Source organism: Perognathus longimembris, chromosome 7 (assembly GCF_023159225.1).
Source record: "Perognathus longimembris pacificus isolate PPM17 chromosome 7, ASM2315922v1, whole genome shotgun sequence".
Taxonomy (NCBI): Eukaryota; Metazoa; Chordata; class Mammalia; order Rodentia; family Heteromyidae; genus Perognathus; species Perognathus longimembris.
Window position 1 is genome coordinate 77,286,707 of NC_063167.1, and position 17,152 is coordinate 77,303,858.

General features: G+C 44.9%; 1 protein-coding gene across 3 annotated transcripts in view; it reads left to right on the plus strand.

The window, feature by feature from the left end:
* Positions 1-16,336, plus strand: part of Slc44a3 (solute carrier family 44 member 3) — a 58,923-nt gene extending 42,587 nt beyond the window's left edge. For all 3 annotated transcript variants that reach the window (XM_048352005.1, XM_048352003.1, XM_048352004.1), the window contains 3 exons: positions 12,307-12,444; positions 14,709-14,945; positions 15,964-16,336. In XM_048352005.1, the coding sequence (XP_048207962.1) occupies positions 12,307-12,444; positions 14,709-14,945; positions 15,964-16,068 (480 nt within the window). In that variant the 3' untranslated portion in view covers positions 16,069-16,336. The remainder of the gene's footprint in view (positions 1-12,306; positions 12,445-14,708; positions 14,946-15,963) is intronic.
* Positions 16,337-17,152: the final 816 nt, after the last annotated feature.

Below are 17,152 nucleotides of genomic sequence, written 5' to 3' on the forward strand. Positions count from 1 at the left end.
CCTACCACTCAGGAGGCTGAGATCTGAGGATTGTGATTTGAAGCCAGCTCTGGCAGGGAAGTTCCTGAGACTCTTATCTCCAAATTAACCACCAAACCACCAGAAGTGGAGCTGTGGCTCAAGTGATAGAGTGCTAGCCTTGAAGGGGGAAAAAAAAAAAGCTCAGGGACAGCATCCCAAGCCCTAAGTTGAAGCCCCAGGACTGGCACCAAAAAGAAAAGAGTGATACCACCTTCCCTTGGCTATCAGTGTAGGCATGGGCTACTAAGTCAGGGTCACATGGTGGCTTCCTGTCTTCTCATACACAAATAGCACAGATCAGGAAGGCCCAGGCAGTGTACTGGAGTCAGACACAGAAACCTACGAAGCTCATCTCCCCTCTCCCTCTCCTGCCCTGCAACCTGCCCTGCCTGCCAACACCCTCCCCGCCCCCTTTTAGGGAGCACAATGTTGGTCTGTCTTGACTTTGTAAGATCTCAAAGCCTTCTCTCTCCCCAGCCCTTACAGTCAGCTCCATGTCAATGCCTCCCTTTCTCCCTGTCCCTCAATAGCAAAGGCAACCGGTGACTTTTGGTTCATTCCCAAGCCAGTGGGCATCTCTTCAGCGACCTCTCTCCCCAGAGGAGTGGGGATCTTGGGGAAGAATAAAGTAATGAATAATGTGAAAGTGATCTGACTCTGAAAATGGTGGGAAGGTCCTGAGGAAGAGGAAGTTGTATTGGTCACCACTCATGCCATAATAGGCAACCTTGTCATGGAGTGTCCACCCAGCCCTGCTGTGACAGAGGTGGCTCCACTTTGTGCCCCCCTCACCCCCAACTGGTGTAGGGCTATTCTGGGGCAGCCAGCTGATGTGGAGAGACACTCCTTGCATGCGTTTTTAAGAACACTCACACGTGTGTCAATACGATCGTTGGCCTTAAGGCTCATTTATAGCCAATCATAATCCCTCCAGCCAGCTGTTTCATGGCAAATGTTACCATTCTGGCTTCAGATAGGAAGAAATTAAGGCACCTCTTTGTCAGAAGGCCCCAGACTGTCTGGGAGAAAACAAACTGAATCCTCCTGTTTCCTGGAGCCAGGCTGGGAAGCTGCTGGTGTATGACCAGGGCTTTGTGCAGCTTTCCTGGAGCCTCTCAGGAGCTCCCACCTGCTGTGGGCCAGGCCCCAGAAGGTGACCCCGCCCCCGCCAGCCCTCTTCCATACACAGGCCTAGGACCCCCTCCAGACTAAGGTCCATAGGCAGCTGCCATCTTAAACTGGACGTCTGAAATCCTCAGAATGACTCAGAAGTTCTGTAGTTCTGGGAGGCACAATTCATATTTGTTAAATGAATGGTTGTGTTACTGTGGGGAAAGGCAACGGGGACACTGGGACAATCAGGCAACTCTCCTGGGAGATAAGAGAGTGTTCAGCAGGAATCATTTTGACTTACTACAAAACGTGCAGCCTTTGAAGATAGAATGCCCTTCTTGTATTGGGCTTTGAGCACATATCAATCCTCTGCTACTTGGGTGTGTTAACTGCCAGTGCTCCCTCAGAAATCCCCCATGTGGATGATCTTTTTCCACTGTGTGTGTGTGGGTGTGTGTGTGTGTGTGTGTGTGTGTGTGTGTGTGTGTGTGTGCATGAGCTCAGGGCCTGGGTGTTGTCCCTGAGCTTTTTTTACTCAAGTCTAGCACTCTACTACTAGAGCCGCAGCTCTGCTTCCAGATTTTTGCTTGTTAATTGGAAATAAGAGTCTTATGGATTTTCTAGCCTGGGCTGTCTTTGAACCATGATCCTCAGATCTCAACCTCCTATGTAGCTAAAATTACAGGTGCAAACCACCAGTACCAGGCACAATCTCTCTCTCTCTCTCTATTTCTCTCTCTTTCTCTCCCCCCCCCTCTCTTTTTTGTCAGCTGTGGGGTTTGAACTTAGGGCCTGGTTACTGTCCCTGAACTTTTCTCCTCAAGGCTAGCACTTTACCACTTGAACCACAGCTCCACTTGTAGTTTTCTGGTGGTTAATTAGAGATAAGAGCCTCATGGCCTTTCCTGCCAGGGCTGGCTTTGAGCCATGATTCTCAGATCTCAGCCTTCTTTCTGAGTAACTAAAATTACCAGAACCCAGCTTTCTTTCCTTTCTTTTTTTTTTGGCCAGTCCTGGGCCTTGGACTCAGGGCCTGAGCACTGTCCCTGGCTTCTTCCCACTCAAGGCTAGCACTCTGCCACTTGAGCCACAGCGCCGCTTCTGGCCGTTTTCTGTATATGTGGTGCTGGGGAATCGAACCTAGGGCCTCGTGTATCCGAGGCAGGCACTCTTGCCACTAGGCTATATCCCCAGCCCCCCCCCCCTTTTTTTTTATTTAACATCTAGGAATACTTGGGTTCTGAGAGGTTAAGCAGTAATTTGCCTGACATGTACAGAAGAAAGTAACAGCTAACTAGACCCTGCAAGTTTGTGCTTTTCCTCATCAAAGTTCCTCACCAAAGCATCAAGAGACATGAAAGTCAAACAGAGCTCTCTGGTCTGTGGGATTCTGATAAATAAATTAAAGGTGTTTTTTTTTTTAACTCTTAGTTTTGTGCCTGGCATGTAGAGACACTTTCTGAACAAATGAAAAGTGTTATTATTGTCATTATCAACCTACAAGGAAGTATGTGAGCTCCTGTTTGCATCCTGCAATACCTGGACCAGTGTGAGCTCACGAGGCTATTCAGTGAACCTGCTCAGTTAGAGGAGTATCTGCATCCACTGGAATCTTCTCTCTTCTTCACCCCATCCTCACACAGAGCCCATGCTGACCACCTGTTGGGCTAGCTGAGTTACTGAGAGCTCCATCTCTAGTGAGGCAAAGCAGTAGACAAGTCTCCCCAGCCACCAGGAGCCCCTCAGATCTAAAGCCGTGACACATTGGTCCTCAGCTGCCAGCTGCCCCCCTACCCCCGCTTCTTCTTTTGGCCTTGGTTTTCTTTCTCTCTGTCCTATTTTCAGGAACCAAGAGCAGGGGTGACACCCAGCAAAGGTAGCTAGGACTAAATCCAATAGCAGAGGTTTATGAGCTTAAGTTCTGTACAGAACATGCAGAACTCCTGTAGTCTTTGTATCCTCCCAACATATATTCAAAGTACACTGGAAATAGTGGGGAGAGCCACTCATGGTTGTAACTTTCACCTGTGTAAATCACCCTCAGAGCCAGGCACTGGTGGCTCACACCTGTCATCCTAGCTATTTAGGAGGCTGAGATCTGAGGATCGCAGTTCAAAGCTAGCCCAGGCTGGAAAGCCCAAGAGACTCTTATCTCCAATTAACCACCAGAAAACCAGAAGTGGCACTGTGGCACTAAGTGGTAGAGCAGTAACCTTGAGCAAAAAGAGCTCAAGGACAGCGCCCACGCCCCAAGTTCAAGCCCTACAACTGACAGAAAAGAAAGAGGCAGAAAAACCCAGTTCCCTCCTAAATAAGGAAGCAAATGATTCATGAAGCCAGAGCTGTGATGAGCTATGTGTGGATGGGAGGGCCTGGCCACCATGGAATAGACACGTTCTAACTCATCCCCTCTGCAGTTAGTGTCTGTGGTGGATACCCTGCTTGCCTGGCACCCAAGTCTGGGCTGGACCCTCACCTAGGACCACAGGTAGAATGCAGGAGGATGCTCACGATGGATGATGTAAAGATGATAGATGGGTGTCAACATTTCCCTAATTCATTTAGTGTGGGAAATTAAGTAATTAAGTAGCTGCTACCACAAATCCTCATGATGGAGAATAGATTTCTTCATATATCCTTTCTCTCTGGTTCTTCTTCTGTAACAAAGTTGTCAGAACAATGGCTCTGCCCTTCTCTGAAGCCCAGGCTCACTTCTTCCCTCCCACCTTTTAAGCAAGGCACTGACTGTGGGTCCATCCCGCAGCTGACGTTCTCCAGCTTTCTTCATCCTAGACACCTAGGTTGTCAGAAGGAAGTGATTATTAGCTGGAGACTAGAGGTGAGCTTATATTAGGAAGAAATGAAAGGAGGATGAGTCACGGTGGTTGGGGACTAAATGAAGAGGGTTCAGACCTAGCAGAGGCTGATTCACATCATGTTACTAGCAGGATCTGACAATGCTCAGGCTACAGCACCTGAGTCTCTTCTTTAAATGGTTTCCATGTTCGTGTGATTCTCAGCCACAAACTCAGATGTATTGTGTCTCTCTAATTTCTGACTTTGAGCTCTTATGTCACTACATTCTTTTAAAACATTTAGTCTTTTCTTGCTCTCCCCCCACCCCATGGGATTATACAAACTTTTGGGTGTACCGAGGCAGTAGTAGACATAGACTGTCCTGAGACGCCCACCTTGTCACCTTCTTGGCCCCTTAGGCTCTATTGGAGAAGTAGGAATCTTTTATTTTGCCAGCACTAGGGCTCAAACTCAAGGCCTCACACTCTCACTCAGCTTGCTCAAGTGGTAGAGCTCCAGCCTTGAGTTAAGAAAAAGCTAAATGACAGCACCCAAGACCCTGAGTTCACACCCCAGTACCAGCAAGGGAAAAACAATAGGAAATAAAAGCTTCTGAGATTTGTAGCCTGGGTTTCTTCTTGGCTCCCTATCTTGGTCTATCTTGTGTTCTTAACATAAGCATGAGTTCTGCTGCAATGGGGTATGCAGAGAAGAGAGAGAAGAAATATGTTAGGGGAGAGAAGCAAAAAATGAAAAAGAAGGTATAACATCACCCATGTGTTAGGATAATTGGGCAATAGTCCTTCCATTCACTCTGCAGACATTGAGACACAAGTTCCCTGAACAGAAGGGAAGAAGCCAGGAGAAGATCCATTCGGCTCAGTAAGCTTTCTTAAGTAGGTGGGGCTACAACGTTCCTAAAAGTTTTGGCAGTTGGCTCCAGGCTTTGAACATTCTTGTGGTTTCATCCTCCACTCCCTGAATCCCCTGTTTGCCTTTTATAGAATGCCTCTGTTGGCAGAGGGGTGGGATAAAGAGCATTTACAAGACCCACATTCATCTGAGGAATGAGACAGCTGAGGTTGCATGACTTCATCGCATGCATCTTGGGGTGGGTGGAAAAAGGATCCTGGGCATGTTTGCCATGCCCAAGTCTTGTCTCCATCAAAGCTACAAGAAAGAAACTTGGTGAGGGCCAAAGCATCAAAGGTTACTGGTCTCACTCAGTGCTGCCCCAGTTCCCGGCCTGATGCTTAGCCAGCGAAGACCTTTTGTACAAGTCTATGGATTAAGGGATAACTGGGAAGGCCTACACTGCTCAGCACCTACCCTGCATCCAGCTGCCTTTGCTCAGCTCTGACCATTTGCTTAGAATAGCAGGGAGGCAATAAAGAGAAAGGAATTTCTGGCTCAAAAGAGCTACCCTTTCTTGTGGAGCTGCCCAAACCAAACCTGCACTCAAGCAGAAGGGCCTGTGATAAGAGGAGTTAAAATGGGAAGGCAAGGAGGCAGCCTTTTGGGGCTCAGAAAACATCTGTCATGCCACAAAGCCACAGTAATTAAGACAGTTTGATGCTGGCATAAATATAGACATATGCTAGATAGACCTGTATACCTTTGGAACAAAATAGAGAACCCAGGAACAAGACCCCAGCATATGTGGCCGAAGATGGCCACGAATACTCAATGGAGAAATGGCATCCTCTTGGACAAATGCTCTTGGGAAAACTGCAAAATGAAATACAACCTTACCTTGCACCCCAGTCAAAAAGCAACTCACCCTGGATTAAAGACCTTAAAATCAGACCCGAGTCAACTAGAAGACACAGGGGGACATGGAGGATATTGGATTTGGCAGTCATTTCTGGAATTTGAACAACAAAAGCATAGGAACCATGTGGCCTCATAGGCCAATTCTGGCTTTGCCAGCCCTGAGCCAACTTGCAGGGGTCCAGGGAAGATAAACATCAGCTTTCCCATGCTGGGCACTGGTGGCTTATGCCTATAATCCTGGCTGCTCAGGAGGCTGAGAGCTGAGGATCCCAGTTCAAAGCCAGCCAAGAAAAGAGAGCCCAGGAAACACTTATCTTAATTAACTAAACACAAGCTGGAAGCAGAGGTGTGGCTCAAGTGATAGAGTGCTAGCCTTAAGCACAAAATCTCAGGGACAATGCCCAATCCCTGAGTTCAAGCCCTAGAACTGGCAAAAAAAAAAAAAAAAGTGTGTGTGTGTGTGTGTGTGTGTGTGTGTGTGTGTGTGTGTGTGTTTTCCCCCAGGATGACAGGATGATAATGAAAAACACATGGTCATTACTCTTTCTGCCTCCATCTCCTCTCTCTCTCTTTCTCTTACCATTTCCATTGTCTGGTATTTCTATTAGGGATTTGGAGGTGTTTGTCATTATCTTAAAAAATCAGCCTTCTAATGCCTAGAATGGCCTTTGGGGAGGTTGACATCATGACAGATACAAGGTAGACATTTTACACATACCATCAAAGTGGATCATCTCTTGTTTTTGTCAGTCACAGGGCTGGAACTCAGGGCCTGGGCACTGTCCCTGAGCTCTTTTGCTCAAGGCTAGCACTCTACCACTTTGAGCCACTCTTCCACTTTTCTGGTGATTAATTGGAGATAGGAATCTCACTGCCTTCCCTGCCCAGGCTGGCTTTGAACTGTGGTCTTCAGATATCAGTCACCTGAGCAGCTAGGATTATAAGTGTAAGCCACTGATGCCTAGCAAAATGAGTCTTCTTTAGGACTTAGTTTTTGCTAAGTCCTACCCTCATTGTACAAATGAGGAAACTGAGGCCCAGAGGCTAAAAATCTTAACCTAGATGATTGTACTACTAGGTGGTATTCTGTCTGGTGCCAAAGGCCAGAGGCTTAAGGACTCCATTGCCTACCTAGGGCTCCTTGTCAAAGCTAAGGGAAAAATGTGCCTCATTTATCCTGCTAAGAAAGCCTGAAGTCAGTAGCTGTCCCAGCATCCCCCCATCCTTTGCAGGTCCCCAGTCTAATTTTTTCTTATCAGAGACCAGGCCTCCCTTCTGGCTTGCTCATTTCCTCCTGATTATGCACAGATCAAATGAGATTAATAGGCATGGCAGGGCTCTGCATCTGGGGCGAGCTTATTGGATGAAGGCAGCCCTTGCGCGTGGTCTCAGGGCCTGGCCCTGCCAGCTCATTCAGGATGGCATCACTACTGGAGGAGGGGAGGCTAGCTGCACAACGGATGAAAACTTTACTAGTTAGCAAAGAGAGAAGTTTGGCTAGATGCCCTTGCCTGATTGAAGTTTTGCTAGATGTGGAGGAGGCCCAGGGCCTGTCTGTCAGAGTACTAGCTGAGGGCATCAAATTTATGCCCCAGCTTCCTTGGGTAAAATGAGGCTGTTTCCTAAGTGACATTCACACAGTCCAGTGAAGGAAAAACAAGCAGGTCAGTTGAATTCAGGTTTATTTGTTTTTGTGTCAGTGCTGGGGATTGAACTCAGGGCCCTGAGCTCTCCCTAAGCTTTATCTCCTCAAGGCTGGTGCTCTACCACTTGAGCCACAACTTCACTTCCAAATATTTGGTGGCTAATTGGAGAAAAGAGCCTTTTGGATTTGTCTGCCCAGGCTCTGCCTTTAAACCTTGATTCTCAGATCTCAGCCTCCTGAGTAGCTAGGATGCCAAGTGTGAACCACCAGTGCCAGGCTGCAATCAGGTTTTTTGTTGTTGTTATTTTTTTTTTTTTTGCTGTTGTTGTTTTATGAAGAAGTATTTGGAAGACATTCTTGGTTTGCCAAAAGCATCTTCACTTACTCAACCAGCAGCAGTACAGACAGGAGGGGCTCAGAAAGGGCATTTTCAGCAGGGGAACAGCAGCATGTGCAAGCCGGGGGGGGGGGGTGGACTCTGGGTTCCCTGGGGTCAGTGTGAAAAGCAGGGGTGTGCTGGAGTGTGAGGGGTGGGCATGGGCAGTGCTGGCGCTCTTCCCTAAAGAACTAAGAAGGCAGTCATACCAGCTGCTGGTGGCTCACGCCTGTAATCCTGGTTACTCAGGAGACTGAGATCTGAGGATCACAGTTGGAAGCCAACCCAGCAGGAAAGTCCCTGGGATTCTTATCTCCAATGAACCACCAGAAAGCTGAATATGGAGCTGTGGCTCAAGTTGTAGAGCACCAGCCTTGGGCAAAAAAGGGATGGTGTCCAGGTTCTGAGTTCAAGCCCCAGGACTAGTACACACAAAAAGAAGGCTGCCAAGGAGATTCTAACTGTAAATCCTAGCAAAGTCAGAATAGTAACGAACCACAAAAAAACAGGAGGCAGAAGAACATGAGAGGGTTTATCCCTCACCATCAATGCATCCTCACTTACAATGCAGTTTTACAACAGCAGGTGTGGTGGTACACATGGGAACCTGAGGGCGATGATCTCAAGTTTAATGCCAGCCTGAGTAGCACAGAGAGAGACATAGCTCAAAAAAAAAAAAAAGTAAACACTCAACATTTTTCCATAATGCTTGACTGTGAAGGCATGAAGTGAGCAATTCTTTCAGTTTGGGTGTAGTTTCCGCCCCCCTTTGGTTGCAGTCAACTTGACACTCATACTTTTAATACCTTGAGGAGTGCTGCTCTATGTTCCTTGCTCACACTTGGCTGCCCATTCTTCAGCCCTACTATCTTTCCATCTGTCCTTCCATCCTTCCATCCTTCCAGCAGTGCACAGTTGCAGAGGAATTCTGGGAGATGATCACATGATGTTAGCTGCCATTACTTCTGAGGACAGATCAGTGATTTTCTTCTTTGTCTTTTTGTGGTGCTAGATTTATTTTTTTTTAATATTGAACAAAGAAATAATAACACCATTCTAAAAAATAAGCAGAAAGCAAATAAATTTTCTGAGCAAACAAGACCACACTGCCTTGCATCAGATTTACAGCCAGGAGTAGCTCTCAGCAAAGACACCTCCCTCTTTCCAGCGCCCCTCCACCTGACTGGACCCCCGAGGGGACTGGCAGGTTTCCCAATTGCCACCTCTTTGGACAGTGATGCCCAGTGGGTCCCTGCTGAGATCTAGAGGGTGATCCTCAGCTCTGGAAGGCCGGGGGCCGCTTGCATGCCTCACTCAACACCCATCTGTGGCCGACACAGCTTGGGCTGAAACTGGCTAGGGGTTGCTTCTGTGCCTTTTCCTGTAGGGCCACATGTATGGAGATGCATCTGGATGCATAATTCACTGTATTTCTTCCAATTGCTTGGTCATTGTCCAGTTTCTCAAGTTGGTTTTTAGTATTTTTTGCTAATAAATATCAGAACTTGTTTAGGAAGCCACAGCCACAATAACAGACTTGGCTATTAATGGCATAGTTTTTGACCAATACTTTTCCTCAATGGAGGGAAACTATGTTTACCTTTTTTTTTTATCTCTCTCTCTCTCTCTTCTTGTCTTTTTATGTGTATGTGGAAGGGGTGGGTCCTGGGGCTTGAACTCAGGGCCTGGGTGCTGTCCTGAGCTCTTTTTGCTCATAGCCAGCACTCTACCACTTTGAGTCACAGCTCCACTTCCAGTTTTCTGGTTGTTAATTGGGGATAAGAGTCTCATAGACTTTCCTGCCTGGACTGGCTTTGAACCAGATCCTCAGGGATTAGCCTCCTAAGTAGACCAGTGCCTGAGGCACAGTTTTTATTGCTTCTGAATGGTACTAACTTGACTCTGAGGCAGTGGGTTTCAGGAAGAGAGGTCCACATAACACCTGCCCAGCCCTGTGTGACTCAGGAAGTGCAGAAAGAAGAATCTCAATTTAGTGGAGGGATGGTGACTAGGAGAGGAACTGGGGCCACAGGCTGTATGTAAAGAGAGGATGAAGATGAAAGGAGAAGAGATCAAGTGGCCTGTGGTGACACACTGGGGGTGTGGTCTATCCATCCTGCATCCCTGAGATGTGAGAGATTAAAGAGCCCAAGGATGAAAAACAAACAGCTATAGGTTCCCTCCCCCCAAGTGATGAAAGAGTTTCTCTGTGCTGCAGGCTGTAAATGAGGTCATCTTTGGTGAGCTATGTATAATAGCACCTTTCACAGCATACTCTCCATTGCCAGGTGCTGTGCTTAATGCTTTATGGGGCATGTGTCCTTCCAGCCTCCCAACACCCATCCCTCTGCAGTCCTCGCTGCTGTGGCTTCCTTTATAGATGAGGAAATTGAGGCTTAGAGATGTAAAATCCCTAGCCTAAGACCAGTATAGGATCTGAAGCCACACCCTTAAGCACCCAGGCTTAAATAGCATTTAGCCTAAGGGAAATTGAGTTTAATATCCAGAAGCTTAGAAAAAGAATTTTAAAAAAAGTTCTCTGTCCCACTGCTTCAACAGAGGATCTTAAGAGAATGTTCTTGATCTTGGGTTCCAGACTTGAGAAGAATGTGTCTGTCATTCTCCATGTCTCCAGACTCTGAGAAAACCTTACAGGGTTGAAGACAGTTAGCTCCACAATACAAGACAGTGAATTTCCAAGTCCCCAGTGTGCAACAGCTTCCTATCTACAGGGTTGGAGGTGTTGAAAGAAAATTTGTCATGTATTCTGTGTAAATTAGACACCTTAAGTTCTTGGTAGAGCACATTTAAGACATTTTTGCAAGGACCTAATCTGATCCCTCCTCCAGGAAGCATGGTGTCCTGTTGGGGAACTGGTTAGCAGCTTCTTGTTTGGGTGATGAGCAAGCTGGGTAAAAGAGATTCATGAATTCTACATCCTTGATTACACATCTGTTTCTCAACCGCCATCTCCTCTTCCACTCATTCTGATGAGGACCTTGGGGCCGAAATTAGTCAGTAGACTCCAAACTGGTTTCCTTAGGATGATTTTGAAGTGTTCAGTATAGCATGGGATAAATCATGGAATTAAAAAAAAAAAAACCTTCACTCTTTACCTAAGCAAAAAGAGTAACAATGTCCTAAGCAGATAATATTTCAGGGTATTTTCTTAGGAATGTAACCAATTCTTTATTACAAACTGCAGTACAAATGACATTTTCAAAGACTTCAAGAGAATTAGAAGTAGATGAACTTAAAATTATCTAATAGTCATAAAGGATAGTATTTTGGGGGGAAAATCACCCCACAAACCTTCTCATGTAAATGTATAAACACATACACACACTTTCACTTAGATTTAATAATCTTATTTTTAGAAATTCATCTTTATTCAAAATCAGGAATAAGATGTTTATCGCATTGTTATTTATCATAGCAAAATAACTGAAACATGTGTACATACATACACGGAGCCCACCAGAATCTATATTGATTAAAACTTAAAACTATAGAAGCCACGTAGCAATATAAAATGCTTCTAACTAAGTTGTATAATCTTGGCACTGTACCATTTAATATGTACATCATTCATTTCCAGAATTTCTGTTCAGCTTACTTTCTACTCTGCCTCCTCCTTTTTGCATACCATTCTGCTTTTTTTCTGGTTACTTTTCCTTCTGTTAGCATCTTACACATACCTCACTGGATACTTCTTTCTAGAATGTTCTCAGAGTACAGATGTTATTCATGGGGTGGGAGTGGGGGGAGTCCTGTAGATTGTTCCTGGGAGAACTTTTTCATCTTCTGCAAGCAGAGTTGTCTGTGTGGCTCCGTGTTCCCTGGCCTTGTGGAACATGGTTTTGCTTTTCACGTTTCCAGACCTTAGTCATTCTAATGGCCTCAGGCACCACTGGTTGGCATGGCATTGAGTCTGAATCCAGAATTTGGTCAGGGAGGCTCATTTCTCAAGCAAGAGCGTAAGGGGTCAAATCTCTAGCTGCCAATACCCATGCCCTTGAGTTTGTCCCTCATAAATCGCTAGAGCCTGCTTCCTTCCTGGCAGCTATACTTCTTTTCCTGCCCTCAAACTGTGCTAAGCTTTAAAAATCACTTGTATGGGGGGCTGGGGATATGGCCTAGTGGCAAGAGTGCTTGCCTCATATACATGAAGTCCTCGGTTTGATTCCCCAACACCACATATACTGAAAATGGCCAGAAGTGGTGCTGCGGCTCAAGTGGCAGAGTGCTAGCCTTGAGCAAAAAGAAGCCAGGGACAGTGCTCAGGCCCTGAGTCCAAGGCCCAGGACTGGCAAAAAAAAAAAAAAAAAAATCATTTGTGTGTTCCCCATGATTTTAATGCATTTGAAGTAGGATGTCCAACCCACCCTTATTTATCAGAATGTCATCTTTCCAACTTGTTGTAATTCTATGAAAATACATTTGAATGGTATCAGAAACAGACTTGGAACTGGTAAGTTGTGAGCAAAGATGAATGGGTTTGTAGTCACCTACTTTCTCTACCTTGCACACTCCCTATTGTCATGAGAATCACCAACATTTTAACTGTTGTCTTTTGTTTTAGCATGCGTACACTGCAGCAGCCATTAATGGGACAGATTTTTGTACATCAGCAAAAGATGCACTCAAAATCTTATCAAAGAATTCAAGTCATTTCATGTCTGTGATCTGTTTTGGAGACTTCATAATCTTTCTAGGAAAGGTGAGATGTCTTAACTAAATAAATAAAGGTAACTGGAATCCAAAAAATGCAGCCACACAGCAATTTGAAAGAGGAGATCATTTGCCTAGCAAGTACAAGGCCCTGAGTTCAATCCCCAGTGATGCTATAAACAATAAAAACGTGTGTGTGTGTGTGTGTGTGTGTGTGTGTGTGTGTGTGTGTGTGATCTCTTGATAACTTTCTCCATAGTGGATGCTTTGCTTCACTATCTCATTTCACCTTCCATCCTGTGAGTCAGCCCTGATTGGCAGATGGTAAAACTAAGGTGTAGGAACTTTTCTGGGATCCACAACCGGTAGTCCCCAATCTGTCTTTGTTACTGGTATAATATTAACCTACTTTTTTATGTCTAAAATGAATACATTACTGACAGCAGAAGATGCGTATGTTTTGTAGCGATTTGGCCATAAAAATATGGAGATCACTGATTTTTTTTTAATGAAATTATTCCATTATTTAGGGTTATTGTCTGTAAAATGGGTTAAGGTCCTGAATAGAGCCCAAGTGGCATTTCTGTTGTCATCTGAATACTTTCTATTTTCCATTGCCAGTACTGGAGCTTAAACTCAGGACCCTATACTCTCATTTGGCTCCTTGCTTAAGGCTGGTGTTCTATCACTTAAGCCACACTTCTACTTCTGGCTTTTTTCTGGTTAATTGGAGATGAGAGTCTCACGGACTTTTCTACCCAGTCTGACTTTGAACTGTAATCCTTTGATCTCAGCCTCCTGAGTAGTTAGAATTACAGGTGTGAGCCACTGGGCCCCAACCTCTGAATATTTTTTTTCAAAAAATGTATGGAGGGCTGGGGATATGGCCTAGTGGCAAGAGTGCATGCCTCGTATACATGAAGCCCTGGGTTCAATTCCCCAGCACCACATATACAGAAAATGGCCAGAAGTGGCACTGTGGCTCAAGTGGCAGAGTGCTAGCCTTGAGCAAAAAGAAGCCAGGGACAGTGCTCAGACCCTGAGACCAAGCCCCAGGACTGGCCAAAACAAACAAAAATGTATGGAAGTCACAATGAAGGCCCCCCCCCCCCATGTATATGTATGTTTCACAAATGTGCAATGCCTTTGAGGAGAGGCCATTGCTCATCTATGTAACATCCCAATTTGAACACATGCTCTGCCAAAGGAAGTGTTTTCTTTTCCTTTGGCTAACAGTTCACTTTCTTGTATTTCCCACAAGAAACACACTAAATGCTAATGAGCTTTGGAGGAAGTATGTGGCCAGCAATGATTGTTTGGTTTTGAGAATGAAGTAAGATTTGGATTTCCATGGTCATCTTTAGAGATAGATAGCCAGGGGCAACAGGGACCCCAGATGACGGTCATACGTCTATTAAAGAATTAGGTACATGGCCTGTAATTACAAGCTGGGAAAATATAATCATTACACATCACAAATGGAATCAGCTGATTCTCCTCACAGGAGTGCTGGAAAGCAGTTCCATTTCAGTCCTGGGGGAGAGGGGAGGGATAATCATGTAGTCCACCAATCACGCGCCACTCTGTGGAGCACCCAACTCAATGGACTGTTTATCTTGTGATGAAAAACAAAATTTATAGAAAGGCTTTCATGAGGAAATGGTTTTGTGACGTGGTATTAAGTGAAAAATCAGAACAAAACTTTGGGAGGTACAAATACATCTCTATGAATACTAGCTGTGGGTAAAATGAAAAGTTATCTCCCTGTCCACTCCCATCAACTATGTTTTCTTGTGACATAGCTGTCATTTTCCTTATTTCATCCTGCCAAATTTTTTCTAAAAAAAAATTTTTTTTTTGGCCTGTCCTGGGCCTTGGACTTAGGGCCTGAGCACCGTCCCTGGCTTCTTCCCGCTCAAGGCTAGCACTCTGCCATCTGAGCCACAGCGCCCCTTCTGGCCGTTTTCCATATATGTGGTGCTGGGGAATCGAACCGAGAGCTTCATGTGTAGGAGGCAAGCACTCTTGCCACTAGGCCATATTCCCAGCCCCTAAATTTTTTAACTGTATTTTTTTTGTCTTTTTTTTTTTTTTTTTTTTTTGGTACTGGGGATCGAACCCAAGACATTGCACTTGTTAGGCATGTGCTTTGCTACATCCCAGCCCACATCCTGCCAAATTTTCTGACATAGACTCTCCAATAGGTCATGCACACACAGAAGAAGTACTTAAAGTTCACACACACACACACACCCTTCTCAAATATTCTAACCAATCAACTTACAGACTTCAACAAACTCTGGTTTTGGACAGGTGTTGGTGGTATGCTATACTGTGTTTGGAGGGCTGATGGCATTTAACTACAACCGTGTGCTCCAAGTGTGGACAATCCCTCTGCTCTTGGTGGCTTTTTTTGCCTATCTAGTAGCTCACAGTTTCCTGTCTGTTTTTGGAACTGTGCTGGAGACACTTCTCCTGTGTTTTGCTGTGGACCTGGAAACAAATGATGGATCCGCAGAAAAGCCCTACTTCATGGACCAAGAGTTTTTGGTAAGCAAACATTTCATGTCCTTTGGAAAGGCTCACAGCCAGCTTCATTCCTCTTCCAGAGCTCTTAGAGGTCCACCTCTACAAAGACCTGAGCTCAGCTTTCCCAAGTTGAACCTCATCCCTGGAAAGATGTCAGTGGCTCCTCCTCAGTCATAGCAGCAACAAAGATACAAGAGTCCTGAGATGTAGCAGTCAACCCAATTCCCTTGCTACTAAAGGCTGTATTAGATGCCTCCGGTGGCCTGAGTTTAACAACTGATGTTTTTCTAAAGCATTTTGTGTCATAACCCACTAAGCTTAAGAGGGAGAAGAGAAGGGAGACTAGGTGTAGACAGACCTTCTGGCCAATAATGACTTATCTGCAGCCCCAGGCCCTCTATTAAGCAGGGCACACCCTCAGCCATGCCCAGCTGTATCTGGAAATAGCAGGCATCTGTTCTCTTCAGCAACACAGTTGTTGCTCATCTGCCTTATTCTGCCTAGACAGGGATTTTTTCCCCCCAACAACTGAGTTATATCTCATCTTTTGCCAGCATCAAGTGGAATCGTCATCTTACATTGTTGCCACAAAAAGATGAAGAAAAAAGAAAAAAACTTCAGTGTGAAAGCCCTTTTAGCGATTAAACCACATCCAAAGCACTCTCAGTTCCGCAGGCTGAAGTTTAACAAGCACCCCTCTAGTTTTATTACAACTAATATATTCTCATACTTTTCTACCTGAAAAATAAAAATAGAATGGGATTTGTGGCTCAGGCCTATAATCCTAGCTACTCAGAAGGCAGAGAAGTCGAAGTCGGCTATTTCTGGTGGTTGTATGAAGTCAGCTCCATCTTTCCTGATTCATATTCTTGCAATTAAAACTGCACTTTGAAGTCTAACTGCCACCCCCAAAGTTTTAATCCCACAGGGGAAAAAAAAACTTGTAAGGATTAAATTCCCCCAGCCTGCAAGGCCAAGAGCTAGTAAGTGGTTCCCACCAGAGCAGATGCACCACAACCTTCATGCTTTTGTTTTCCAGAACTTTGTAAAAAGGATCCAGAAATTTAACAACTCAAGGTCTGAGCGAGACAAGGACTCACTGAGGAATCAGGAGGGAACAGAACTCCAACCCATCGGAACATAAATTCTTGTTAAAACACCTGGAGAAAGTAATCTTTGAGGCCAGTGACCTGATAAGACCCACAGTGTTTTGCATGTTTGACACATACGACCTTTTGACACCAACTGGGAACATTCAATACCCAGTTTACGTTCATCAGTTTAAAAAGAACCATATGCAGCAGGGTGCTGGTGGTTCACGCCTGTAATCCTAGCTACTCAGGAGGCTGAAATCTGAGGATCTCAGTTTGAAGCCATCCTGGGTAGGAAACTCCATTAGATTCTTATCTCCAATAAATGACTCAAAAAAGCCAGAAGTGGCATTGTAGCTCAAGTGGTAGAGCACTCACCTTGAGCAAAAGAAGGTAGGGACAACACCTGGGCACAGAGTTCAAGCAATAGGATCGGCAAAAAAAAAAAAAAAAGACAAAATTAAAACAAACAAAAAACCCACATGGCTGGGCACGGTGGCACATCTCTGTAATGTAAACCCAGCACTCGGAGGCTCAGGTATGAGGATAAAAATTGGAGGCCAGTCTGACCTACATAGTGAGCTTTGTCTCACAAATGATTTCCCCACCCCCCCAAAAAAGTAAAGGAATGACATGGTCCAAAAAGAAATGTACTCATTACCTAACTTATGTAACTGTAACCCCTTATTAAATCTCCTTTATATTAACCATTTTTAAAGAAAGGAAAACTTCATCTGAGTTTGGGCGAATAAAACCAATAAACCTTTTTTGTAAAAGGATTGTGGCAGCAGAAGTGTCTGGAATGTTGCTTTTCCACAGAGCAGGAGTTTATTCTTCTAATCCTACAAGTATGCAAAATCTATTAACTTTTCAAAGTACAGTTCTTAGTGATCTAAAAACAAAGTTTGGCCTCTAACTGCAACTGGGCCTCCACAGAGATAAACAGAATTTAACAAGATGTAATTTATTCCATATCAAGCAGAAGGGACCTTAAAATTAGCCAACAGCAGGGGGAAACTGGGGGAGGGGGAGAGCAAAGGAAGGGATGACATTGTCCAAAAAGAACTGTACTCATTACGTGACTTATGAAACAGTAACCCCTCTGTACAATCTTAATAATAACAATAAAGTTATTTT